This window comes from Medicago sativa, chromosome 3, assembly GCF_051527215.1.
Source record: "Medicago sativa cultivar Bolivia chromosome 3, Bolivia_mono, whole genome shotgun sequence".
NCBI classification, from domain to species: domain Eukaryota; kingdom Viridiplantae; phylum Streptophyta; class Magnoliopsida; order Fabales; family Fabaceae; genus Medicago; species Medicago sativa.
Window position 1 is genome coordinate 95,258,532 of NC_140751.1, and position 26,679 is coordinate 95,285,210.

The 26,679-nt window shown below is 31.6% G+C and overlaps 3 protein-coding genes across 4 annotated transcripts; 1 reads left to right on the plus strand and 2 right to left on the minus strand.

Moving 5' to 3' along the window:
* Positions 1-625: 625 nt before the first annotated feature.
* LOC146942299 (CO(2)-response secreted protease-like) lies at positions 626-6,355 on the plus strand. Its single transcript, XM_085756269.1, has 9 exons — positions 626-885; positions 973-1,226; positions 1,397-1,508; positions 2,010-2,526; positions 4,427-4,527; positions 4,648-4,890; positions 5,048-5,162; positions 5,259-5,469; positions 5,743-6,355. Exons 1-9 carry the CDS (start codon positions 695-697, stop codon positions 6,300-6,302), a joined length of 2,304 nt encoding a protein of 767 aa, XP_085612395.1. The 5' UTR covers positions 626-694; the 3' UTR covers positions 6,303-6,355.
* Positions 6,356-6,985: 630 nt separating this feature from the next.
* Positions 6,986-14,926, minus strand: LOC146942300 (uncharacterized). Of its 2 annotated transcripts, none has more exons than XM_085756270.1 (9): positions 14,880-14,926; positions 13,716-13,816; positions 13,420-13,489; positions 13,271-13,340; positions 12,483-12,550; positions 12,314-12,394; positions 8,252-8,437; positions 8,063-8,170; positions 6,986-7,557 (listed from the first exon to the last, which is right to left on the minus strand). In XM_085756270.1, the coding sequence occupies exons 1-9, from the start codon at positions 14,910-14,912 to the stop codon at positions 7,183-7,185; spliced, it is 1,092 nt and encodes a 363-aa protein (XP_085612396.1). In that variant the 5' UTR covers positions 14,913-14,926; the 3' UTR covers positions 6,986-7,182. The 2 variants fall into 2 exon arrangements, with proteins under 2 accessions (XP_085612396.1, XP_085612397.1); XM_085756271.1 differs by having other exon boundaries at positions 7,468-7,583.
* A 2,551-nt stretch (positions 14,927-17,477) lies between these two features.
* Positions 17,478-18,267, minus strand: LOC146942301 (uncharacterized). Its single transcript, XM_085750025.1, has 2 exons — positions 17,921-18,267; positions 17,478-17,664 (listed from the first exon to the last, which is right to left on the minus strand). The coding sequence occupies exons 1-2, from the start codon at positions 18,265-18,267 to the stop codon at positions 17,478-17,480; spliced, it is 534 nt and encodes a 177-aa protein (XP_085606151.1).
* Positions 18,268-26,679: the final 8,412 nt, after the last annotated feature.

A 26,679-nucleotide genomic window follows, 5' to 3' on the forward strand; every position in this document is an offset into this window, starting at 1 on the left:
ATACATATTTTTCGCTATTTTTTATTCACAATTTCATTAACATGTAGTTTTAAACCCTATTATAAAATATGAAACAACCAAAAATAAAATTAAAATATGTGAAAAATTACTAAAGACAATAAAGCATGGTTATTTAAAAGTTAATTTTATACTCTAAATTATCAAATCAATAGCAAAATATTTAAATTTAATTATCATTGACATTTAAATTATAAAGAAATGAATTAATTTTTTTAAATGATGGCTCAAAATTATTATATATCATAAAAAAATTTGTTTATGTTAAAATAGATTAAAGTGTAGTGCATATTTAATTATTAAGGGAGGGGGTTGTAATTCAAGCATCTTATAAGGGAGGGAAGTGTAAATTTTATTTTTCAAGAGAGGGGAGTGTATATTTTAACATAAAAGGGGAGGGGAATGTAATTCAAGCATCTTTGAGAGGAGGGGAGTGTAATTTCCTCTATAACTTTCTGATACATATCTTACCATAAATCATTTAATTTTTGAAGATTACCATAAATCATATAACCCAATGCTGACACAATGAAGCACCACTTACCTTATTTACTTTAAGTAGTCCAATGACTTTCTTATATAAATGTGAGGGCGGGAGCTAACAAGCATACTCCTCTTCATCTAATTGAATAACACCATCAAAGCTAGCTAAGTTCAATTTGAGAGAATACTAATCATGAAAGGAAATCCAAGTTTATTGCTATTATTTGAATTTCTATTCCTTTTCCTTGGAGAGTCAATATCATCCTCAGCTACTCAATCAGGAAATAACAATCAAGTTTATATTGTATATATGGGAGCCGCGAATTCAACAAATGGTTCCATTCGCAAAGATCATGCCCATGTTTTAAACACTGTGTTAAGAAGGTAATTAATTGCATATATATCATGATATTCAATTAGCTAGTGTTTTCAAATGTGATTAATTAATTATTGATCATGTGAATTGTTTAGGAATGAAAAAGCTCTAGTACATAACTATAAGCATGGATTCTCAGGCTTCGCAGCTCGTTTATCAAAAAATGAAGCAGCCTCAATTGCTCAACAGCCTGGAGTTGTGTCTGTGTTTCCAGAACCCATTCTGAAACTTCACACAACTCATTCTTGGGATTTCCTTAAGTTGCAAACTCATGTCAAAATTGACAGCACACTCTCCAATTCTTCTTCTCATTCATCGTCGGACATCGTAATCGGCATGTTAGACTCAGGTTGGTTGTTTTTTTGGTATAGATATAGAAGGAGTACATATGTAATGTACTTATAACTAGCTAACTAAAAATTAAATCATATCCAAAGCTATTACTCTATCCATTTCACGAGTTTAATTATATTGGTACTCAATTGATTTGTTTTATCATTTTAATAATTGATTATTCAGGTATATGGCCAGAAGCAACAAGTTTTTCGGACAATGGAATGGATCCTATTCCACCCGGTTGGAAAGGCACCTGCATGACATCAAATGACTTCAACTCATCTAATTGTAATAGGTAGATAGAAAAGGTCCAACCCCCGCAGAAAAGGAAAAAAAAAGCAATAAAAGAAAAATGAAATCAACTTAGTGCTATATAATAACCAAACAAAGATCCAACACTTAACTGATTGAGCTTAATAAATTAAGGCCCTCTTGCATTTTTTAATCACTATACATTACTAGTATAAAAAATCTAGAACGCATGGAAAAATATACAATAATTCTTTGTAGTTTGTAAATAAGCATAATTTAATTTTTAAAAGTATCAACCCGATTAAACCTAACAAAGCTATTATATTCTTCATGTATTCGGTTTGGTATAGATTTTGTAACAAGATATTGCAAGATACAAATCAAAAGAAGCCGAAAGTTTTAATTGTTCAGAATTTCCTAAAAGAAAACAAATGAAACTTATCTTGTAACCAAAAATATAATCAAACTTATCTATGTTTACCTTTGTTTCTGGGGCCATTAGAGTAGCATTGCCATAATTTTATTTTATATTTTTCAATTTTAGGAAGATAATAGGAGCAAGGTATTACCCTAACCTTGATGGGGATAATCGTGTGGCGGCCACAACAAGGGATACAGTTGGGCATGGAACCCACACGGCCTCGACAGCGGCAGGGAATGCCGTGAGTGGTGCTTCATACTATGGTCTCGCGGAAGGGACAGCAAAAGGTGGTTCCCCTGAATCGAGGTTGGCGATCTACAAAGTGTGCAGCAATATTGGTTGCTCTGGCTCTGCCATACTTGCAGCGTTTGACGATGCAATTTCTGATGGAGTTGATGTGCTTTCGCTCTCCCTTGGTAGGGGTCCGAGTTCCCAACCTGACTTGAAAACCGACGTGATTGCAATTGGAGCGTTCCATGCAGTGGAGCACGGCATCGTGGTGGTTTGCTCCGCTGGGAATTCTGGTCCGGGGCTAAGTACTGTTGTTAATGATGCACCTTGGATATTAACGGTTGCTGCCACCACTATTGACCGTGACTTTCAGTCTAACGTTGTCTTGGGTAATAACAAAGTTGTCAAGGTACACTTTATGCCCTCGCTTCGCAATGTTCCATTTATATATATATTTTAAAAGTGTCAACATTTTATAGAGTCTTCTTTTTAAGAATAAACAAATAAATACGTATTTACAATTAAGTTGATGAATTTGATTCACTTATTAATTTAATTCATTTTTTTTTCAAATGGAAAATTTAATATGACAGTTAAATACATGGGTAAAAAATAATGTTGGTTTTCATACATGAAATGAAATTGCTCCCAATCCCCATTCACCATATTTTTGGCGAAAGCATTTTATCAGTTTTTGTGTATGTAGAGAAAACATAGTTCCATTAATCTCGTTGGTCCAAAAAAAAACTATTGTTTCATTCCATTTTATTTCTAATTTCTACTGCACTTTACCCATTCACCTTATAATGCTTTATAGAAAGAAAATATAATGTCCTCACGAGTATATCTCAATCGATATGAACATCACATCATATACCAGGGGTTAGAGTTTAAATCACAAATTCTTCACTTATTCATTATAAAGATGAATTTTTAGCCATTAATCTACCAGACAAAAAGAAAGAAAAGGGAAAACATAGCATATTCCCTTGCTTTTTTTTTTCTTCCAAGTGTTGGATTTTCTTCTTTTTTTTCTTGAGGAGTTGGATATATTAATTACTACGGTTTAACATTTGGCAAGTTGAGACCATAAGGGTGCGTCTATTTAGGCTTTGTTTGCGAGTTTGGAGGGGAAGGGAGGGGAAGGCTTGGAAAAAAAGGAATGAGCAAGTGGATGAAATAGAGGAAAATGGGAGGGGAGGGTTTTGGGGGGTTAACTTTTCTTCATAATACTAAACCCTCCTCATTTAGGGGAACTAAAAAATTGTATTGGAGGAGGATTTTGGGGGGGTTTTGGAGGGTTTACATGAATTCTTCAAATTTAATCTACGTTGTTATATTATTTTTAAAATTAAGAATATAGTAATCATATGCATTAATTTATCATTATCTAAAAACCTACTCTTTTAATTTATTTGAAAGATTTCTCCATTTTTCGTCATATTTTCCACCCCTAGAAGTTTTCTCTTCCCCTCCCCTCCAAACTCGCAAACAAAGCCTTAGTGTTAAACCTCTGGTTTTCAAAAGAAGGGTCAAGGTAATCCGGATGTTAGCTGGTAAGTAAGTAAAGTTGACAAAGAATTATTTTCATCAAAATCGAACTCGGTTTCTCCTGAACGATTCGTCATAAAGGAAACACATTAGTCACTTAAGTTCAATCATTTGGTTATGGTGTGTCTATTTAAGGTACAAAGAATAAGTTAAGAAATATTTTAATTTTTGAAAGAAAAAAAATGTATTATCGAATAAGATGTAATATAATTTTTATCATCTAAAATAAATATTAATTAGTTTTACAAGTTTGGGATGATAAACATTTTTATTCAAATATTTTTTTTCGTGTTTTCAACAAGGATTGTAATATCTAACGCATTCATTAGACTTTTTAGGAAAATATTCCATTTATGAGATTTTATTAATGTATAAATATTTCTTAGGTTTTTGTGTATATTGAGTAAAAATGTATTTTTGTATACTATATGTAGATGGTGATTTTTTTTTTCTATGGATTAAAAATTATGTTGTTTGAAGATGAAAAAAGTCAGCATCAACACTACAAAACTATATGTAGATGGTGATTTTTTTTCTATGGATTAAAAATTATGTTATTTGAAGATAAAAAAAGTCAGCATCAACACTACAAAAGATGTACTATGTATAAATTTTAATGCGAATAGAGAAAAAAAAATGTTTTTGTTGTCTAAATAACATTGTTGCTCATCAAACTGATTTTGTTTTTGATTAAATAAAATGTTGGTTAAATTATGCTCTATGTGTTATGACTTATGCTCATAAATGCTGTACTTTAGGGTCAAGCCATAAATTTCTCCCCTCTTTCAAAATCTGCTGATTATCCATTGATAACCGGAAAGTCTGCCAAGACAATTACTGCTGACTTAACTGAAGCAAGGTACATACACAAAATCTATCTAAAAATGAATAAACTTAAACATGTTTGTTCTGCATAATCAAAAACCCAAAACCACGTTGTTTTAAAGTTAGGCAAACTAACATTCTTTATGAAATGCAGTCAGTGTCATCCAAGTTCATTAGATAAGAAAAAAGTTGAAGGGAATATTGTCATCTGTGATGGCATAGATGGTGATTATTCAACCGATGAAAAAATTAGGACGGTGCAAGAGGCGGGTGGATTAGGTCTTGTTCATATTACTGACCAAGATGGAGCTGTGGCAAATATTTATGCAGACTTCCCAGCAACGGTGGTAAGATCAAAAGATGCTGTCACACTCCTCCAATACCTCAATTCAACGAGGTAAGGGGAAATTTACATTGGCATCCAATCACACATCTTTAATTTGTCACATGAACATTTTTTTTAATAAAAGTATTAAAATTTGATTTAATTCTAAAATCAACAATGGTGGTAGTTAATTTTATTTATTGTATTTTTGCATAAAAATAATCTGAAGCAATCCAGTAGCAACAATTCTACCAACAGTCACAGTCATAGATTATAAGCCTGCACCTATGGTGGCAATCTTTTCAAGTAGAGGACCTTCAGCTCTTTCAAAGAATATTCTCAAGGTAAAAATATATATATAACGATATAGCTAGATAGGGTTATACATAATTATCATCAATCCACGTAACTGAACAAGACCAATAATTTGTTCTTTGTAGCCTGATATTGCAGCACCAGGTGTTACCATTCTTGCAGCATGGATTGGAAATGATGACGAAAATGTTCCAAAGGGAAAAAAACCCTTGCCATATAAACTTGAAACCGGAACTTCCATGTCATGCCCACATGTTTCGGGCCTTGCCGGCAGCATTAAATCTAGGAACCCCACTTGGAGTGCCTCTGCAATCAGATCAGCCATCATGACATCCGGTCAGGCGTTTATTTTTAAATACACAAATCAATCATGAATTTAGTGTGGATGATCAGTTAATTTTATCCCAAAATTAGTTCTAAATTGATTTTTAAAATTAAAATTTATCGTCTACATTGGTCTTTTTATAGGCCTACGTACTGGTTTAGTTTCATAAGGAAATATAACCATTTAAATTTAGTTATTTTAATTTTTTCTTCATAAATCAAATTTTCTAATAACCACTACAATTTGTCTAGCAACTCATCAACTTCTATTTTTTTGATATGCAGCAACACAAATTAATAATATGAAGGCTCCCATTACTACAGATTTAGGGTCAGTTGCCACACCTTATGACTATGGAGCAGGGGACATAACAACAATTGAATCATTCCAACCAGGGCTCGTTTATGAAACTAGCACCATTGAATACTTGAACTACTTGTGTTACATAGGATACAACACAACCACTATTAAGGTTATTTCAAAAACTGTCCCTGATAGTTTCAACTGCCCCAAGGAATCGACTCCTGATCATATTTCCAATATCAATTATCCTTCCATAGCAATCTCCAACTTCACTGGGAAAGAAACTGTGAATGTGAGTAGAACTGTTACAAATGTTGGTGAAGAGGATGAAGTAGCCTACTCCGCCATAGTTAATGCTCCTAGTGGTGTGAAAGTTCAGCTGATTCCAGAGAAACTACAATTTACAAAAAGCAATAAAAATCAAAGCTACCAAGCTATTTTCTCTACTACTTTAACCTCGTTGAACAAAGATCTGTTTGGATCCATTACATGGAGTAATGGTAAATATAGTGTTCGAAGTCCTTTTGTACTAACTATGTAGCTAAATGGAAAGAAACCATAAATAAATACAAGCTAAGTTCTTGTAGATGCCTACTTATGTGTTGTTTGTGTTATTTACCCATTTTAAGTTTTCACTACTAGAAAACTCGGATTTAGCGACGGCAGTATTCCGTCGCAAAATAGGCAAAAATCCGTAGCAAACGATTTTCTGACGGATTTTGCGACGCGACAGAAATCCGTCGTAATAATGGGGGTCGGAAAAAATTAGCGAGGGAAAATCATTTTCGTCGCTCATTGCTGCGGAAAACAACCGGTCGCAAACCCCAAAAACCCGTCGCTAAACCCCAAATAATATGGTTGTGTGTCATTCAGTTTTCCGTCACAAAATACTGACGTTTTATTTATCCGTCACAAATTTCTAAGGGATAAAACCGTTGCAAATTTCTGAGAGAATACTTCCGTCGTAAAACTTCTGGGAATTTGTCTAGCGTCGAATTCGTGGCGGACGCTTTTGTGACTCTTTAAATTTTCCGTCGCAAATAGAAAGCTTTTTTTTTCTCCCTAAAAATTAGATTAGGAAATTTCTCAATTTCTTCTCAAAACATTTTTGAATATAAAAAAAGGTGATGAAAAATTACAATATAAAATATATTAATATGATAAGATATGATAAAAATCACATCAATACTTAATAAAAACCCTTTTTGCTTGCGTTCACAAAAATCACACTACTTATCTTTTGCATGAAAATATATTGAAATAATTACTAAATAGTATTAGAACATTTACTTTAAAATTCTCAATAATATGATAAATAATCAAGTAAGTGGACACGTATGTTGATCCTAACTCGAACGATGAGGTCGATAAGGAGGTAGATGTGAATGGCATTGTTGAAAAGATTCCTTGAATTTCTGAAACTACTCTCGGAGCAATTGCGAATCCTCCTGTGACTGTTGTGACTGCTCTCGAGCTAAACGTGACTCCTCCTGTGATGCACGAATTAATTCCTCATTAGTTTTCAACCGCTCCTTGAGTTCCATGTTTTCAGCTGACATTTTAGATATTGCAGTCCTCATATGCTCATATTCAGATGGTGAGATGCCGTCAGATGATCTGGATGAAGAATGCTTGTATTTTCCTGCCTCTGTCCCCAAACCATATATGCGTCCTTTCTTGTCGACTCCTCCAACTACGTCCAAGAAGATGAAGTTATCTGACTGATGGTCATTAGACACATCATCCCCCTCTGTTTGCTGTGAGTTCCTTTCAAAATTCCATCTTTCATATTCATCCTACAAAATTAGAGTTCATCTTAATTCTAACGTACAAAAATATGAAATTAAATTAATTACTACAATTAAATTCATATATAAACCAATCAATAACAACTTAAACAAATTAAAACCAGCTTTTAATTAATAACTAAGTTATCATGACTTCTTTCTAAGTGAAGAAACATAAGATTATCACGTTCAGATGTCAGAACCTGATGAACAATAATAAGCATGCAGAACATTAAAAACTATAGCACAAAAGCAGGCAACATACAACAATATACATGATTAAATAACAAAAAACAATTATAGCACATGATGGCAGAGTTATAGTATAGCAGCATGCATCAATACACATAAGGACAATTATAAATACTAATTTTAAAGTATTTCTAATTACCTTGACTATCCACCAGCATACCAAGTCCACAAAAGGATATAACTAATTCTAGAAATTTTTTAATTATTTTATGTTTATTTGACAAAAGGCTGGAAATGAAAATCTCATCGAATTGTAACTTACCGCAACCATTTGAGATTTGGAGGATACCCACTTTGATGGATCACCTTTCATTTTGTATGTCTTTTGATACACCTCCCAGCAGCTTGGAGTCATCTTTGAGTCAGTTTTCTATAGTACAAGATAAATAGATTAGTATTATTATTAATTTAAATCACTATGCTTTGCTGCAAATATAATTTGTTTACTTACTAATCTTTTAGAATGCTCGGTTGTTGGAATTGACCCACAAGTGTGCAATGGACCATCAGAGGATCTTCTATTTTGCTTATTAACTTCTGCCTTGTCCTTCCATTTACTATCGTACCCATCAGATGCCTTATGATGATAAGTCTTCTTTATGTCTTGCTCATGCTCAGGAAGCCACTTATATATCCTCTGCAATAAAAGCAATGTAAGTAATATAGGATAAACCGGACATCAAACTAGGAACTCCAAATGTGACCTTCACAATGCATTACATATTTTATTCAACTAATAAAGTTCTACGCATTGTGTCATAAGCAAACCAACTCACATATGCACATTAACAAGCAAACCGATTCACCATCACTTACTATATCTTCAGTTGATTCATGGATTTTCATACCACAATACTATTTCAGCAAATTAATCAATATGTCACATACCAAACATTCACAATTTATGCCAACGCATTTAATTACAATCATGCAAATGTTTGCTAATTTCTGCCTCATTGAATAATATGACCAAGATAGCCAATTTAATTTAAAGATTTAGATCACTAAGTATTGATATGCTGTTAAGTGCTTACTTCAATGCTCCTGTACACTGAAATGAGACAAACGTATCAATTTTATATGGAATAAACTCTCACATGATATCTCTCCCCAATGGTTTATAATATTAAAGTAAACAAATGTATCGGTAGATACATTGGTGATTATGCATATGTTTAATGTTTGTGAGAACACATGTTTCATATGATATTTCGTAATGGAGCTGTGAAAGAAAATGAAGATCCAAATGTATGGGTAAAAGTTAGACTAGTTATTTTCAACACTCAACAACCTAGTAATATGGGTGAGTAGTGATTACTGATTACATAAACATATGATGCTTGGAAGTGAAAATCTGTTAGAAGTTATAACTGGAACTTGCAAAGGGTGTCACTGGAAGTCTCGAAGTTGTAAAATTTACATGGAAATGTTTACAAGAGTGGTGAAAAAAAGTGCACCCTAGAATTATTAAATTTGTATGTGTTTGAGAAATGGGATGATGTGTAGGTTGCCTTGTAGATTGGGGTTGTTGGATATTTATAGGTTGCCTAGTATAGTAAGGTGGTTGGGTGTCTGCAGGCCTAGGTGCTTGAAATATGGAAGAATGTGACAAATTAGTTTTATGCTTACCTCTCCCTTTTTCTTTAACTTTTTTTATGCCTATACCAACACCTCTTCCACTGCCCCTTGTGTTATCATTGTCTTCCATCTATATACATATAAAACTAAGTACTACCTACGACCCTATATTCAAGACCCTTTTGTTAAAATCACGGAAATTAATAAAGTAGATATTTATATTAAAGTTGTTTGTAATTATTATTCTTTTTACAATTTTATCCTTAAGAGAGAGAGTTAGTTTATGTTTTCCACATGCTATTTATTGCTAATTCAAGAAAAAGATGTATAATAAATAGAGGCATGTATGTAAAAAAATAATTAATGTAGTTAGAAATAGCAAAGGGGTCTTGTAAAAAGGGACACAAAAATTTCTCAAAAGGGTCTTATAATTAGGGACGGAGGTAGTAATTAACTACAGTACATAAAAAAGTTAAAAGAAATTAAAAGGCACACAAAATTAAACATGGGCATAAACAAGTTATCAGGCGCTGATGCATTATTTACCCATCACTACAATATTAGTCATGGACAGTATATCACTTGATAAATTAATATCAAGTGTTAAGAACTTACGGGAAACTAAGATTTTGCTTATGTCTCCTTCTTATAAAGACTAATCATGGAAAGACCAAGTACATTGCTCTCTGTAAAACTAATCATGGACAGAGTTCCATGTCAAAGAACATCACCCAAAGCATAGTAAAAATACTATGAAAAAAAAGACAACAAAAAGAGTGCTTGGGGAATACCTCAAGCCCAATACCACCCGTTCTCCCTAATTACTCATTAAAAACAAAATCAAAAATCAAAATTATCGATCTATACAAAATATGTTCTCCCTAATTAATAATTAAAAAAAATTAACCATCCAAATTTCATACACTAGTTTGAAGCAAACAACACAAAAAAGGGGATTCAACCGGAAGAGACAGACCAAAAATTCTTCGCTAACTAAAACATATAAATCTGTAAAAAAACCAAATCACAAACAAATTGACAAAATACCAGAAAGAAAAATCAAAACCTCAATAGATAAGCATTCAAATTGTGCATACCCAATTCAGTTAGCATAATTTACAGCATAAAAACAAGAGAATGAGAAAAAATAGTTTGAAACCTGTTTGCAGCAACCAAGTGAGATGAGCTAAGTGAGCAACGGGCTGAGAGAAGTGAAGGATTTAGGAACCTGTTTGCGACAGCAAAGTAATATTAGCGATAAATTGATCGAAGTGAACTGATGAGTGAAGGCTTTGGGAATTAGATTGATGAAGTGAAGATTTAGGGCAAATGAATTTGGGAATTAGAGAGGGGAGATTAGGTTAGGAACCAATTGGGGGACTGTTTGGGAGTTAGATTGATGAAGGATGAATGGATTTTGGTATCTGTTACAAACCTGATGAGCGATTGCTGATTGATGGGTGAATGAGGAAAAATTTGGGTTTTGTTATGTATCTGTTTGTTATAATAATAATAATGAACGATGTGAGGGAGAAAGTGGTGTTTTGTTATTTATATAATAATAATAATAATAATAATAATAATAATAATAATAATAATAATAATAATAATAATAATTGCTTCAAAAAAAAGAAAATAATAATAATAAAAATAATAATGATAATAATAATAATAATAATAATATTAATAATAATAATGTATCACAGTATATAATTGGGAGCAAAAATGTTCTATTGTTTGTGTTATTGAAAAGATAAAAAAATTTATTATATATTTTTTAATAAAGAATTTTTATTATATTTGTTATATTATTGTTAAAAGATTAACGTAATTTGTTACCTATAACAATGAAACCGTTATATCTATTTGAAAAATTCAAGTTTTTTTTTTTATAACAAACTTTTGTTACATATAATAGTGAGAGTAGAAATTCTATAAATAAGACTGTAAAGTTGTATCAAACTAGTATAAAAGTGGTCAACTCAGACGTATGCACCCTACAGATTTCAATTCCCCAAACAAAAATGAATATTCAATACATGTTTCCTTACTGAACCGATTGGAAGTAAGAATAAGAAAATAAATAAACCAATCTGGACTTATCAGTGATAGACAAGATTAACCAACATTTACTTCGGAACCATTTTTGAATATGTAATTAATGATTTTATATATCAATAAGTTTTGTACATGAATAGGTAGCAAATGAACATAGATCCCCTTTACCCAAGGTCAAAACCAAGAAAAACACAAACAAGGACCATTTCAGTACACAATTGTTCATATTTTCTATTGTTAAGCTAGTGTCATGAATCAACTTATCAACAATCTCATAATCCTAAGCTATTACTAAGTGAGGATACTTGAATGGAGTTAGGGTGCGTTTGTTTCAGCTTTAAAAAAAATAGATTTTGTGTCAAAAGAATCTAGAGATTTTTTTTAGAGATTTTAAAAAAATCTGAAGTTATTTGTGTTTGCCTACTATCCATAAAAATCCATTTTGTTAAAAAAATGAGTTCTAACATGCACATGTGTTATCTCCTTGTTGTTGAAAAAAATAGATTTTGAGAAAAGCTAATCCTAATAGCTTTTCATTTTAGGGTCAAAATAGATTTTTTTGATAAAATGATTTTTCTAAAAATCCTAAACAAACACTTAAAAATGAAAAAAGTGATTTTTTTTTTAGGGATAAAAATAGATTTTTTTTGAAAAAAATCTGAAACAAACGGGCCCTTATATGGACGTCTCTAACACTGCCTCTCACATGAGTTACATGGGTTTGAAATGTTGCTAATGTACAGCTCTCCCTATCTAGTGCTGAAATTCAATTGAATGTAGTTATCACGTATTTTAACGCCATTAACCATCTAAATTGATGTCAAAATTTGATTTCAAATTTATGTGTCGAAATTACACAACTCAAAAATAAACATACCGGTGGATTAATGAGTATTAAGTTGTTAAGCTTCTCCTGGTGATTGCTTGCATACTTAACTACAACTGGTACGAAATATCCCTGCAAACAAACAAGACTAATGCTATGTCAAAGAAGAAATTACTTTAACTAGTCGATCCATGATTCTTAGTAGCCAATGGAAACTTACTTGAACAACAAGTGAGACTTTGGTAAAAGCTAGCTCATCAATAAGTGACTCCAATGATGACACATATTCTGCATGGCATAAGAAAAATAAATCATTTCAGTTTTTCATGAATCTTTCATTATTTTGTTTTTCAAAGCAAGAATCCTTAGTATAATCAAAATAGATTCTAGAGGTATTGAATTTTTTTGGCATGTTTGAATGTTTTTGCCTTTAGAATTTGAAGTTTTTGCCTCTACAGTTGACTTTTAGCCTCAAATTTATTGTTCAACTCACTTTTACATGAATGTATCAAAATATAAATCATTTTACATTAAACTCACTTTTATTCAGAATCAACTCATTCAATGTCAATTTTTGTCACTATGAAACCAAACATACACGCAATTACAGTCAAGGGTGTAGTCGAACCCATATTTGGGTTGAGGCTTATCAGAAAACCCAAATCCTGAAATAGAAAATGAAAATGGAGTGAACATTTAGACTCCTTACACACAAATTGAACCACAGATCTACTAAATTTGAGGTAAATGAAAGCTTAATTATCAAGGAAATATAGATCCCAAAAATAACATTAACAAACTCAATATCTGTTCTCAAAGATTTCATTCACTGAAAGTATTTTACAAAATTCTATGCTTCTAAAAGCATCCATTAATTTGGTTTATATCAATTAAAAGCCATAAAGTAAGCATTGACACAAAGCATAGTTGAATATTTCAGGACATATAACTACAAATAAAATAGAAGAAATTCTAGTTACCTATTCAATGAAAACAGTGTGATCTTACCTAGCCAATCAAATGTTACAGCGTGATAGTCCTTGGAGAGTACTGGAAGAACCTTATGATAAGAAAATACCTAGGCAGCAACATAGAAATCATGTTAATTGTGATTGATCATATAAGAATATGCCTAGGGAGAAACAAATGAAACTCACATGTAAAGGGAAACCATGGATTAATATCACTGAAGGATTATCAACACTTCCGCGTTCGACACAAAACCGTCTATTTTAGAGAATCATATTCAAATAATACGATTCAATTAGTAATTAGGAATAAAGTACAGTGAAAAAGCTGAAACTGATTCTTAATCAAGTATTTTAGCATTACATATAAATGTCAAGCTTAACTTCAACTGAGATAATAACTGCATTTTTCCTTAATTTGTCATGTGTTCTTCTAATTTGAAAATAGAAAATCATTGACATAATGATACACTTAGTTTAATTACCTGAAACGATCGCAGGTAGCTTGAGAGCTTGTACCCATTGTTAGCCCAAAAATTGGATCTTTTGCTTTTTCACCAGTTCCAGGAATTGAATAGGCTTCAACCTAATCATATCAACAACAACAAAAGTTGGATAAAAAACATATTATAGTGTTCAAAATTTTAACATTCTAACCTCAACTTAATGAAGTTCAAATAATAAAAGGGATTATTTTCTGTGTATCATAATATTGTAACCTTACACTTCACAATCAATTTAGTCATGCTCAGAATGTATTTTTCAAAGTAATAAAAACTATACTATACTTTAACATTTGAATTATAAAGTAAATCCTTAGTTATATATCATTCAAGTCTAGAAAAATTATCACTTAGGTCCTTAGAAAGATTTTGTAACCAAGTTAGTGCCACAATCACTAGCATGCTAACAAATTTGTCACTGACGGTTGAATTGTTGGCAAAAAAATTTAGATAACCATGGTGATAACAATTTTTTTTCAATACAAAAAAACATCACATTGCTGCTAGACATGAGTGAAACCCCTTCTAATTATTGTTCAAGAGAGCTCGAGTTCAATTCCTGACTAGAAAAATCGTTTGCCAAACTTTATTTACTTCGCAGTCGAACTCTGGATCACCAGACCCTTGGAGGCCGGAGGGTCAAGAGACAAAAAAAAAAACTTTTGACAGCAACTAAGAAATGGATGAACTCATAAAATGGAGACTTAAAATCAAACTAGATTTCTTATTGAAAGAAGCTATGTGGTACCATGTCATGAACTAACTATCCTAAAAGAACTAATAGGTGAAGGGGTATGAATGATATTTTTGACATCTCAACGGCCAATACCAAGTAGAAATTAAGTCTATAGGCTTCTCTCATTATCTGAGAAGTTATGCTAACTACTGTTTTTACTAGAGTCAAAAATACCTTCATTTAATTGAAATAATAACAACAATTTCCCAACCTATTTTATTGAGAGCAGATTCTTCATGAATAGGATATAGAATTAAAAGAAACATAATGAAAACACTATGTAAGATATATATCATTATTTGAGAAGTGCTATATCTTCGCATAATTTATTTGAGAAGTGCTATTATTTGAAATTTTAATTTAACATGAATGTAAACAAGAAGGAAATCTGGATGTCTATTTTCTCATACCTGTGAATCTCCTTCAGCCATTTGTCTATGCATGTTCTATGAAATTCATGATGGCAAGGCAGAACTCGCACGTTGTCTCCATCCTTTACTCCACAAGGCATTTATAGCATCTGATAAATTATAAGGTTAGCATTGGTAACAGCAAAATACCGCTATTATAATCAAATATTAGTGAAATACCTACGCTAAGTAAAGATCAGAAAAATAAAAGGTCCACAAACATACATGTACACTGATGAATAAATAGTGCTTTTTCTCTTTTTTTCTTCTAGCAATTAAGAAATGAAAAATGTTGTTGTTCAAAAACTATATTACATATGTTGAGTTAATCTAGCTAGCTGGTTATTATTATCCATTATAAGTTATTAATATATTTTCATATGTTATTCTATCAATTGTTGCCTACTAAACTTTTATACTTTTTCCCAGCATTTGCCATTACTTCTTATATATTTCACAAAACATGTAGAGCCTTGACTCTGGAAACTTTAGCATCTCATGCATTTGTAGCTAACCTGCACAAGTGTAGTTTTAGAAAGAATAGAGCGGCGCATTTGGGGCATTTGATATTGGGTCAGGGGGTAGCAGTTAATCCCTCAAAGATCAAGTGCATTCCATTATTTTCCAGCTCCACGTATGCTCGGCCTCACAAGCTATTATCGGAAATTTGTCAAGGATTATGGGAAGGTGGCGAAACCCTTGACAGAATTAACCAAGAAGAACAATTTTCATAGGGAAAATGAGGCAACTGAAACTTTACAAACCCTTAAGAGAAAATGACGCAACCACCGGTGTTCGCCTTACCAAACTTCACCATACTCATTGAGGTGGAATGCGATGCATCAGTTAAGGAATTGGGGCGGTGCTGATGAATAATAGACAGCCTATTGCATATTACAGAGAGGCCTTATCTGAAGGCAATTTGAAGAGACAATAATGTTGGTGTAAGAGGATCATCTTAGAATTAATGGCTAGGCTAGTAGTATCCTTCTACTAGATTTGGTTTTTTCTTTCTATTATGTTGTAACTTCCTCCATTTGTATTCTAATAAAATTCCATCTAGTTCATTCTCATTCTCCTTTGACTCTATTAGTTTGAGATATAAATGGTTTTGTTAGTTAAATTTTGTTTAGATAAAGGGTATATTTCTGATATAAGTTGAGTTGGTTGACAATTATTAGATTTCAACTTCGTATGGTTGTATAAATATCTATCATGAGTAGATTGCAAATATAGCTCATAGATTGTAAATATAGCCGAGTTTTGTGGTGATCTAAATTCCTATATGCACCACAGCTATCTGTTAGGACTTTTCTGCTGAAGATTATTGTCTCCTTTTATAAACCATCGCAAAACACCTCAAGCATAGTTTTGAGCCTTATTCTAGTTTGTATTAAAATGATAAAGTGAAAATAATATCATGCTGGGATTTGTACTATTCAATTATGAATGAATAAATTCACAAGACACACATCATAACCAGCTTGTAGACAAATAAGAAGTAACTCGAAATCAAATAGATTTCGTCTCCCTTATTCGAAAGTTGTCTTGGTTTGTCATGTGATGCTTGTACACCCTGTTTTGTTAAAACATTTTGTGTGTGTGTGTGTCTATATATATATATATATATATATATATATATATATATATATATATATATATATATATATATAAAGACCTTAGCAATAATTTCAAACTAGCAGATTCCCCTTACTATAACATTGACAAGGAACGCTAAAATATTCCTTTGACAGCCTATAGCCACAGTAGGCATAAATTTTAAAAGATTGCTGATTTGAAATCATAACTACAAGTTTCTCTCCTGTTACCGAGAACCTGCAAGGGTTTAACTTTAGCTTGTGTAAGTGATGAGAAACTCTATTTTCCCTCATTCAAATTAATGGAACAGTCTCTCTAGACCCAATAAGTTATCCCTCTCATAAAACCTCAACATTTATACCACTACATCAACTCAATTTGCTTCCGCCAAGTTGGTTAGTAAAAACACATGATGCTCAATACATTGCAATTGCAAATTTCATGTATCTAATCACAGTTAAACATAGAGCAACACATTAAAGTGTAACGGTATAGGATTATCATAGGTTATATTGGACCTGTCTACACCATTAGTTTTCCATCGACTTTTAGCTGGTACAGATTATAAATTCCATAGAGATGTAATGTGAAGTTTGATGGTACCATAGCTAATATACATAAGATTTGTCAAGTAAATAATTTGTCAGAGGTAACATCCATACTATGTCAGAAGTTATTTCAACTTGTCAGAGGTAACATCATTTGAAATTGCATACTATAGTAAGTACTTGTGTTAGTTGTGTAAGTATTTGGAAGAGCCTATTGATATCATACCATAAGCTATTTTCAGCTTATCTTTACAAACTAGCTTATAAAAACAACTTAAACAGAACTTACATTAAGTCCTCCTTATTCCCTATTCAATCGTCGAAAAAGTTTACACTTAACAGATAACCACATGCCCATTAAGCCAGTATTGAATAAGTGTTTAACTAAACGGTTGACTCAAACACCCCTTACACCTTGTTTTTATTGAGATTTGCTTACAGACTTAACCTCTTAAAATGAGAAAATGAGAGCATTCATCGCAAGCAAATTTATATGAGAAGAAAGATACATACGATTTGCAAGCCCTTCAGATGCTGCTTTCAACTTCTTCGGGTTAACATAGATGTCATACCGATCCTGACGCAATTCATTCGCTGTAGAGGCTGAAACCCCATGTTTTGCTTCAGGCAATTCCCACCTGAAACACAAAAACAAAAAATTGCCATAGTTTAGAAACTACAAACAACTTCAATTCCCTCTTAATACCCAATTTACTAACAAGTGCAGCTTTGAATGAAAAGTAATTCTATTTAAAATTGCCACAGTTTTGATTCTAACTTGGAAATAATTTTTCACCATAGTAGAACAACCAATCACACGCAAAATCAATAACCTAGAAATTGAATTGAAAAAAAAAATGAAAAATTGAAGAATAATAAGGAATGAAAATGAACCTTCTAGCGCCAAAGGTAACTTGTGGAAGAGAAACGAAAGCGCGAAGAGGATTGATAGCATCAGGAGATACAGAAGATCGAAGTTTGGGATCAGATTGAAGAACCCATTTCGATGCAGAGAATGATGAAGACGACGCCGTTTCATCTCTGAATAATTTGGAAGTAAGACAGTGTCGTAGAACTTCGGGAAGCACGTCGGCGTTATCTTGAACGACGTGTCGTTCATTAACAACGTTGATTTTTGCGATTGGATTATTCTTTTGTGCTAATTTGGTTACAGCTTGTTTGGATTCTTGGAAGAAATAAGTTGATTCTTTTCCTGCTAACCTTCCCGCTAGAAAACTCATTTTCCAGATTATTTACACTTTGTTTTTTTTTTCTGGAAATGAAGAGTAATTGAACAGATCTATGTATAAAGAGGCTTTCACGCGTTTGTCTAAGTAAATGGAAGACTCTTAACAAAAAATATGTGCTACATAATAAATAATACAATTAAAATAATATAACAACAGGGTCATCATGGCCTGGTGGTAATGCGTCGTGCACATTTGTTGAGGGTCACGGGTTCGAGTCTCAGCACAAACATAAGTAAATATTAATTTATTTTTGCATCATTTGATATCAAAAACGCGAAAATCTCGTTGTGACGGGTATCCAAGGACGTCGCAAAGCATTTGTGGAATCTACGACAGAAAATGTGACGGAACAGTTATAGAAGGAACAAGACCGTCGCTAAATCCCTCACAAAACTTGGGAATCTCAAATTTCTGACGGAATTTATGACGGATAAGTATCGACGACTGAAACCCTCGCAAAACCCGTCGCTAATGACACCTCATCAGTAACCCTCACAAAATCCGTCACAATTTGCGACGAAATTTAAACCCTCACAAATTTCCGTCGCTAAAACCGAATTTTCTAGTAGTGTTTATTATAATTTTAATTTCTCAAAATTTACTTTCTACTTGCACTTCAAAATGAATTAATTTCTCAAAATTTACTTTCTAATTGCCTTTAAAATGAGTTAAGTTCACATGATTTTCATATTTTGTAATAAAAAGCATACATTTGTTTCCACGTCAACAGGTAAATAAGCACACATCTAAACAAAATAATGAAATACTTGCATCTCACATCTAATCATTGTACTCATATTTTTTTTAGTTTATAGACGAGGGATGATAATATTTTAAGGTTTCACCATGTAATTTTGTAGTTTTTAAACGATATTAATTTCTTCCTCGTTTAAAATCATCAAAATTTAGTGGTGGAGATCTTATGATGTTTTAAACAAGATTTTAAAAATGGAGAACAAAATTTAACCCACGAGTATATATTTATCCAGAACAAAATTGAGAATTTGCACGTTTTTGTCGAAAAATCATAATAAATCGATTTATCTTCGGAATGCTATAAAATTTTGTAGATCTTTTTTATATATTTTTATAGAGGTCTCTAGGAAAAAAATCAGTTCAAAATTAAATTTCTAGGACAAGGTTTTCGTTGTTTTGACTTTTGGCTTTTTTATTTTTAAATATTCATAATTAATATATCCTTAGTCGGGAAATTATTATTTTATATGAGAGGTCTTATTTTAACGACTTAAACATGTCTATAAAAAATCGTAAAAATATTCAACCTCTAAATCATTTTTATGGACTGTGTTTATAGAAGAAAATGACTCATTTTTTTAGCCCCTCAATTAATGTTACTAAAACATATTTTAGGTAAAAAAAAATACTAATATTGTCACATCAAAAAAATCTATGTGACATGAGCCACGTGGCGAAATCCATTAACACGTCACTCTATGTGTGACAGGACGGATGGAACCATAAAAGACTAAAATAGAAAGAATCTCAAATTACATAGATAAAATCTATGTTTTTGTTATGAAACTAAAGAAATAGGAATAAGAATAAAGTAGAGAGAAGTAAAGAATGAGAAAGAAAATGAAGAGAGATGATTCTATTATTCTCTTGTGATGTTCAATTAAGTTACATATGAGCTCTATTTATAGAGAAATACAATGACTTTGGGAACAAGCACCAATGACTTGGGGAGCAAGCACAATATAGCCCAATAAGCTAATAGTATGACCCAATAACCCAATTGCTATATGGACATCCACTTATAATATTCATAACACTCCCCCTTGGATGTCCATCGAGGATATGCCTCATTAAAACCTTACTAGAGAAAAACCCAATGGGAAAAAAAATCTAGTGAAGGAAAAAGAGTACAACATCCTTTTGTGTCATAATCTGCCTCATTAAAAACCTTACCAGAAAAACCCAGTGGGATAAAACCATAGTTAAGGGAAAAAGAGTGCAGAACACATTTTTTGTCTCCCCCTCATAAAAACAATTATATATGAGATGAAGAAAGTCAAATAATCTTTTATGTATGTTACTCAAAAAGCTTCACTTGATGGTGACTTTGTAGAAAGATCTGATTTATCTCCATATTCTTCTCTAAATTAGCAGCTCTTGAGATATCTTCATATTGAGTTGTTGAAAGAACCTCCTTTCAAAATTAGAAAATCGCAAGTTTCTTGTATGTATAAAATCATAATCTTTAATAAAGAACATTCTCCACTTCCTTGATTATCTGCATTTACTAATATTCACAAAAAAAAAATACCACGATATATATAATAAGTAAAACACTTGTGTCCTCACTTGACCAATTCAAGTTGTTCATAATTTTCTTGAGGACATGGTTTTTACTTATGACAAGTGAAATCACAATCATTCTATCACATAATCAACTAGATTTGTCCATGTCGACCATTATATAACAAATTTTAGAATCTCTTCGAGAGTTCTAAAAATATTTATACCATTATCATAAAATCGATTATTACAAATTCATTTCCAAATCCTTAAAATGGAGAAATGATGTCATCTTTCCAATAGTTTTGATTGTGTGTCTTACGCAGATGAAATCCTTCAGGAAGTTTCATATAACCATCACTATTAACTGAGCCATACAAATATATATTGTAGCACATTTTTTTATATAATTTGAGCCTTTCATGTGCTACCAAACTTAATCAAGTATGAATTCACTTCAGGTGAATATGTCTTTTAAAGTAGACATTTATCAATCCACTTCCAGGGAACATATCAAACTCTCTATATATGTATTTTACCATTCTAATTTCCTTTTCGCGCGAAAAATCATACGTATCCATTTAATTTCACACCTTCAAGTGTGCGGACTACAAGTCCAAACAAAGCCTGCTTTATGAAGCGAGTTTGATTTCACTAGAATTGTCTCTTTTTCATTTGCAAATATTTTCATTATCAATAACTTTAATAGAATTTAACTCATGATCCTCATTATTACTCATCACATATAGCGCTTTATTATATCCAAAAACATGTCAACGTTGACTTCATTTCGGTTCCATCTCATTCCATTGAGATCTTTCATTCATGACATAATTTATTAATATTTCATAAGTTTCAGGTACCTGATCAGTTCTTCTGGAACTGAAAAAATCAATTATGTCATAAAACTCTTTTTAGAGTTTCTATATCCTTGTTTGGGTTATCATTCCTTTAAGCTCCTTTTCTTATTCAAGACTTTTTATATTTGGAACCGATTGATCTATCATGCTTCAGGCACAATTGAAACTCATTTGCAATATTAGATTATCCAACATGTAAATCTATTTCGTTTGGAGCATTAGCAGCTGATATTTGATTTGTTTACCTTTGCAAATGAGTTGTATCTTGAGGATCAAGACGAGACAATAATATTTCTTTTCAAATAATTTATTTGAACTTCAGATTCACATTTGCAGCTGCTTATTACCTCCCCCTAATATTGGGAAAACTAATTCATCAATTGATAATCAGCCTACTAGGCTGTAAATAAGTTGGCTCAATATAATTTATAATGGATGGAGATTCACATCAAATATGCTTTCCCAATATTCTTTCAAGATTTATCTTAGTGAAATATATTGGAGCAACTGTGATATACACAACACATCCAAAATTTCACTTAGATGAGAAATATCATGTGGTTAACCTAAAATCAATGATAGATCAAGGGGATGACTTCTATATAGTAATGTGTTGGCTTGATGCAAATCAATATCTCAACATACAAGATTATTGATTCCCAAAATAGAGTTTATAAGACATGGTCTCATAACCAAAAATAAAGTTTATAGAGTATGGTCTGATAAGTATCAATCATACGATTAACTTTAGACGTCTAAAGAATGGATCTTCAAGTCCATTTTTAGGAGCATATGCTACCAGTTGTTCCATATCAATTTCAATTGACTAATGATACTTATCAAATGCTTTCTGAAAAGTTTAGAAAATAAACTCTTAGTCAAATTTGTTGACATAATAATCTCACAAACTTCTGGTTGTGAATATACATGTGATCATTTAGTTGATGCATCAATTCAAATCATATAATATTTAAGTGATTCACATGATCCATTTTTTTCAATTAGTTTCTGCATCATAATAGATCGGGGATAACCCAACCGGTCTTGCCAACGATAAATTTAATAGAATTTGTAAACTTCTGGTTTACGATATTACATGGATCCAAATTTTCCACAATAAAATTAATTCACTTCTAAAAGAAATGATTTTAACCAACTATTCTTCACAACAACAAAATTTGTGACAATTAATTAAAATAAGATAAATGATTTTAATTAGAGTCTACCAATCGAATTGGCGTTGGATCCATAACAAACATGGACCGTAAAGTTAGAAAAAATTAAATTAGTTACATTATCTTTTTGAATTAGTTTCTTATTTTGGAAAAGTAAAAATACATAAAATTTAGAAAATAATTTTTGGATCAAATCTCCAAATAAAAAATAATTGATATAGTTTGAATCCTTAATTTTAGGAAGAAAAGTTGGATCTTTAATAATATATTTGAAACAAACTCAAACGTAAAGATATGTTTCAAATCAATTTTAATAATATTTTTTTTTTAACTTAGATCCAAATAGAAACAAGGTGGTTTATTTTAAACCCAACAAAACTGGTTTCAGCAAAATTTTTGGAAACAATCCACAATTAAAGGAAACAAACTCAATCAAATAGAGATTTGTTTTAAAATTAAACCAAAAAATAAAATAATAATTAAATCAAGGGATAATTTCAACTGAATCATAAATCAATAAAACATGGAAGTTTGGTGAAAAAAATACACACCAATTCACAAAAGAAATGAGTTTTTTATGTTCTTCAGGAACTATTCACAATCAAATCAATTATTTGTGCTATCCATGCATCACTATTGAATTCTTCAGGAATTCATGGAGAATAAAATTGGTTGATTTGTAAGTTTTTTAAGTTTTTCAAGAACTATATAACAAATCTAATCTGTTATTTGTATGATACTTCGTGGATGTATCACTATTGAATTCTTCAGGAATTCATGGAGAATAAATAAAAATCGAGTTGTTTAAGTTCTTTAGGAACTATACAACAAATTTAAACAATAAGATTAATTTTCTAAATCATCCTTTAGAGATGTAACTCTTTCGATGAATTCTTCCAGAATTCACAAAAAAAAATATTGAGTTCTTCAAGAACTACACTTTTGAATTCTTCAGGAATTCATATAGAATAACATTAAGTTCTTCAGGAACTACATAATAGATCTCTTTAATTTTATAATATGAGATCAACCCTTATGCAATACTTCAGGAATGCATATGGAATAAATAAACACAATAATATAATACAATTCACATAATAATGGTTTAATGTATCTATAAGAAACTGATTCCAATTGATGGAATTGTAATAGTATAGTCTATAATCATCGATACAAAAATTAAAACTTATTTTCATATAAATATATTAAAAAGAATTACATACCTCAGTTGGTTAGAGTCTCGTGCTGATAACATGTTATGAAACTAAAGAAATAGGAACAAGAATAAAGTAGAGAGAAGTAGAGAAGGAGAAACAAAGTGAAGAGAGATGATTCTATTATTCTCTTGTGATGTTCAATTAAGTTACATATGAGCTCTATTTATAGAGAAATACAATGACTTTGGGAACAAGCACCAATGACTTGGGGAGCAAGCACAATATAGCCCAATAAGCTAATAGTATGACCCAATAACCCAATTGCTATATGGACATCCACTTATAATATTCATAACAGTTTTTATTTTTTATATAGACTATTTTCAAATTTCATGTTATCTCTTTAACAAATATACTTCACTCTCAAAATAAAATATATACGTAAGGTTCATAGGGGTGTTTATGACATTTAACAAATATATATTTATCTTTTCTTTCACTTTCTTTCCTACCAAACAATTAAAAAAACCATGTAACTTTTCACTAGATTTCAATCCTTTAACATTTTGTTGTTGATAAATGATATTTGTACAACCATTTTTTGACAGCTTTTGGAAGAACCTTTCTCTCTTTTATATTTATATGTGTTTTTATTCTATATCTTTTTCTTTCTCTCTATTGTTTTTATCTAATAAAAAAAGAGAAAAAGTGGTTGTCACAAAAATTGTTTAAAATTGATTGTACAAATATTATTTTCTTTATTGTTTCACTTTTTTCTTTTCATTTTCTTCTCTCATCCAAACAAAGCCTAAGGTTAACCCCTCTACTCACCTTCTCTGTCTCATCATTCTCCATGGTTCTCCACCGAATATATGCTGGCAATGCATGAGACTTTTTTGTCGCCATTGTTTGTTTCCTTTTGTCTTGTCGTGTTGTGCTCCTCTTATCACGACATTGAAGTGCATTAATCAAAGCAAATAACTTAGTAGTACTAATTTTAAATAAAGAAATGCTATACAACAACGACAACCAAGGTTTATCCCACTAAGTGAGGTCGGCTACATAGATCAAATGACGCCACATTGTTTTATCAAAAACCATATTTGGATCCAACTCATTTACCTATCCTTTCTAAAGTTTTTTTCTAATGGTTTTCTTAGCTCTTACTCTACCTCTTTTAACCTGATTCTCCTCCACTTGATCTACTCTTCCTCTGCAATAAAGACATGTTATCTTCTTAAAAAATAAAATATATAGAAATGCTATCATAATATAAAGAAATGCTATCATACGGTCTAAACTCTAAGAGCCCGTTTGGTGCGCATGATAAGGAGACAAGATATGATTAGAATATTCTATTCTGACTCAATCCGTTGTTTGGTGCACCAACATGAAATGATAAGTTTAACCTGTTTTTAATCCTATCCTATTGAGCCTTTGTAATTCTTATCCTTAGTTTTTGGTGGGTTAGAATTATCCTATCATGATTAGCACTAGAATCCTTATTTTGCCCTCTCTCTCAATTAATTGTTCATGTTCTGTCTCCTCCCCATTCATCCACATCCACCTCTTGCTCCATAACTCTTCAACGCCATCTATGATCTGTTACGGATTTGATCCCAATTCCAACATACAATCACTTTTTCCTGCACCTAAATAATTGTTTGTTTGTTGTGAATAAGGAACAAATTATCAGATCTATAATACGGTAGAAAGAGATCCGTAACATGGTAGAGATAAATAGATAATCATATCCTCTACGTCATCTTTTCCTCCATAACCATCTCTATTATCATGTTCTCTCTACCAGTTCACCATTTTTCATCCATCTTTTGATCATCTATTTTGCTGCTGGTGTATGAAATTTTTACACGATGGAATGGAGTTACACAAAGGGGTTAATTTAATTCAACAAATCACAACACAATTTTGGATTAAGAAGGGCAGGTTGTAATTGAAGAATGAAGAATACGGTGCCCCTCAAAAAAAGGAAGAAGACGATACAATTTTTTTTATTTTATAAATTTGTATAATTAATAATAGCTTAATTATAGTTAATTAAAAAATGTTAAAATATATAATTAATTATAAGGGTAATTTTGTCATTTAATTTTGATATATACGATATCATGTTTGTTATCATGTGTACAACAAACATGTGATAGGATAAATGTTTATCATGTCTATAGCCTTTCCTATCCTTATCCAGATTCATATCATATCATATCTTTATCATATCATATGCACCAAACGGACCCTAAACGCATAAATTAAAAAATCAAATATTAAAGTTTTTTTAAAAAAAATAGTGCATTGTCTTAATATTTTAACAACGATGCTTGAAAGGGAAATTTTTGAATTTATTTTGATGAATATTTTCAAAATATCAAATATTTATAGTTTTTCTAATATATAGTTAAAAATATTATAGGTCAAAGACGTACATCAACATATAAAGAAGGGGAATTAGTCACTTTAGTCCCTGAATGGGAAAGGAGTAGTCACTTTAATCCCTGAATGCAGAGAAACTGCAAAACAGTCCCTGAATGTAAACTCTGTGGTCAATTTTAGGGACTAAAGTGACTAACGGAATCTACATCCAGGAACTAAATTGACTAACAAAGTCTGCATTCATGGACTAAATTGACTAACAGAGCCTACATTTAGGGATTATTTTGCAATTTATTGCATTCAGGGATTAAAATGGACTTCTTTCCTATTCAGGAATTAAAGTGACTAATCTCCATGTAAAGAATGATCAATAAAGTCACTTTGTTTTTTTTTGTTGGTTTCACATCGGTTTCCGACCCACCAATGGTTGGCGACTAATCCGGCTCGTGCGTAGAGGCATGCGCACTGGCCAAGTGTTGTTCGCCCTGGAAATCGAACCCGGTATTCCCTGGGTACGTCCTTGGAAGGAGCTTCTTGCCACCGGAGCCCAATCAACTTGGT

Excerpts from the sequence above, each read along its gene's own strand:
- LOC146942299 (XM_085756269.1), top strand. The coding sequence starts at position 695 with ATGAAAGGAAATCCAAGTTTATTGCTATTATTTGAATTTCTATTCCTT. Across the intron at positions 2,527-4,426 it reads GTAATAACAAAGTTGTCAAG|GGTCAAGCCATAAATTTCTC; the intron begins GTACACTTTATG and ends GCTGTACTTTAG. Across the intron at positions 5,470-5,742 it reads ATCAGCCATCATGACATCCG|CAACACAAATTAATAATATG; the intron begins GTCAGGCGTTTA and ends TTTGATATGCAG.
- LOC146942300 (XM_085756270.1), bottom strand. The coding sequence starts at position 14,912 with ATGCATAGACAAATGGCTGAAGGAGATTCACAG. Across the intron at positions 13,817-14,879 it reads TGGCTGAAGGAGATTCACAG|GTTGAAGCCTATTCAATTCC; the intron begins GTATGAGAAAAT and ends TGATATGATTAG. Across the intron at positions 13,490-13,715 it reads GCTACCTGCGATCGTTTCAG|ACGGTTTTGTGTCGAACGCG; the intron begins GTAATTAAACTA and ends TCTCTAAAATAG.
- LOC146942301 (XM_085750025.1), bottom strand. The coding sequence starts at position 18,267 with ATGAGTTTTCTAGCGGGAAGGTTAGCAGGAAAAGAATCAACTTATTTC. Across the intron at positions 17,665-17,920 it reads GTTACCTTTGGCGCTAGAAG|GTGGGAATTGCCTGAAGCAA; the intron begins GTTCATTTTCAT and ends TTTGTGTTTCAG.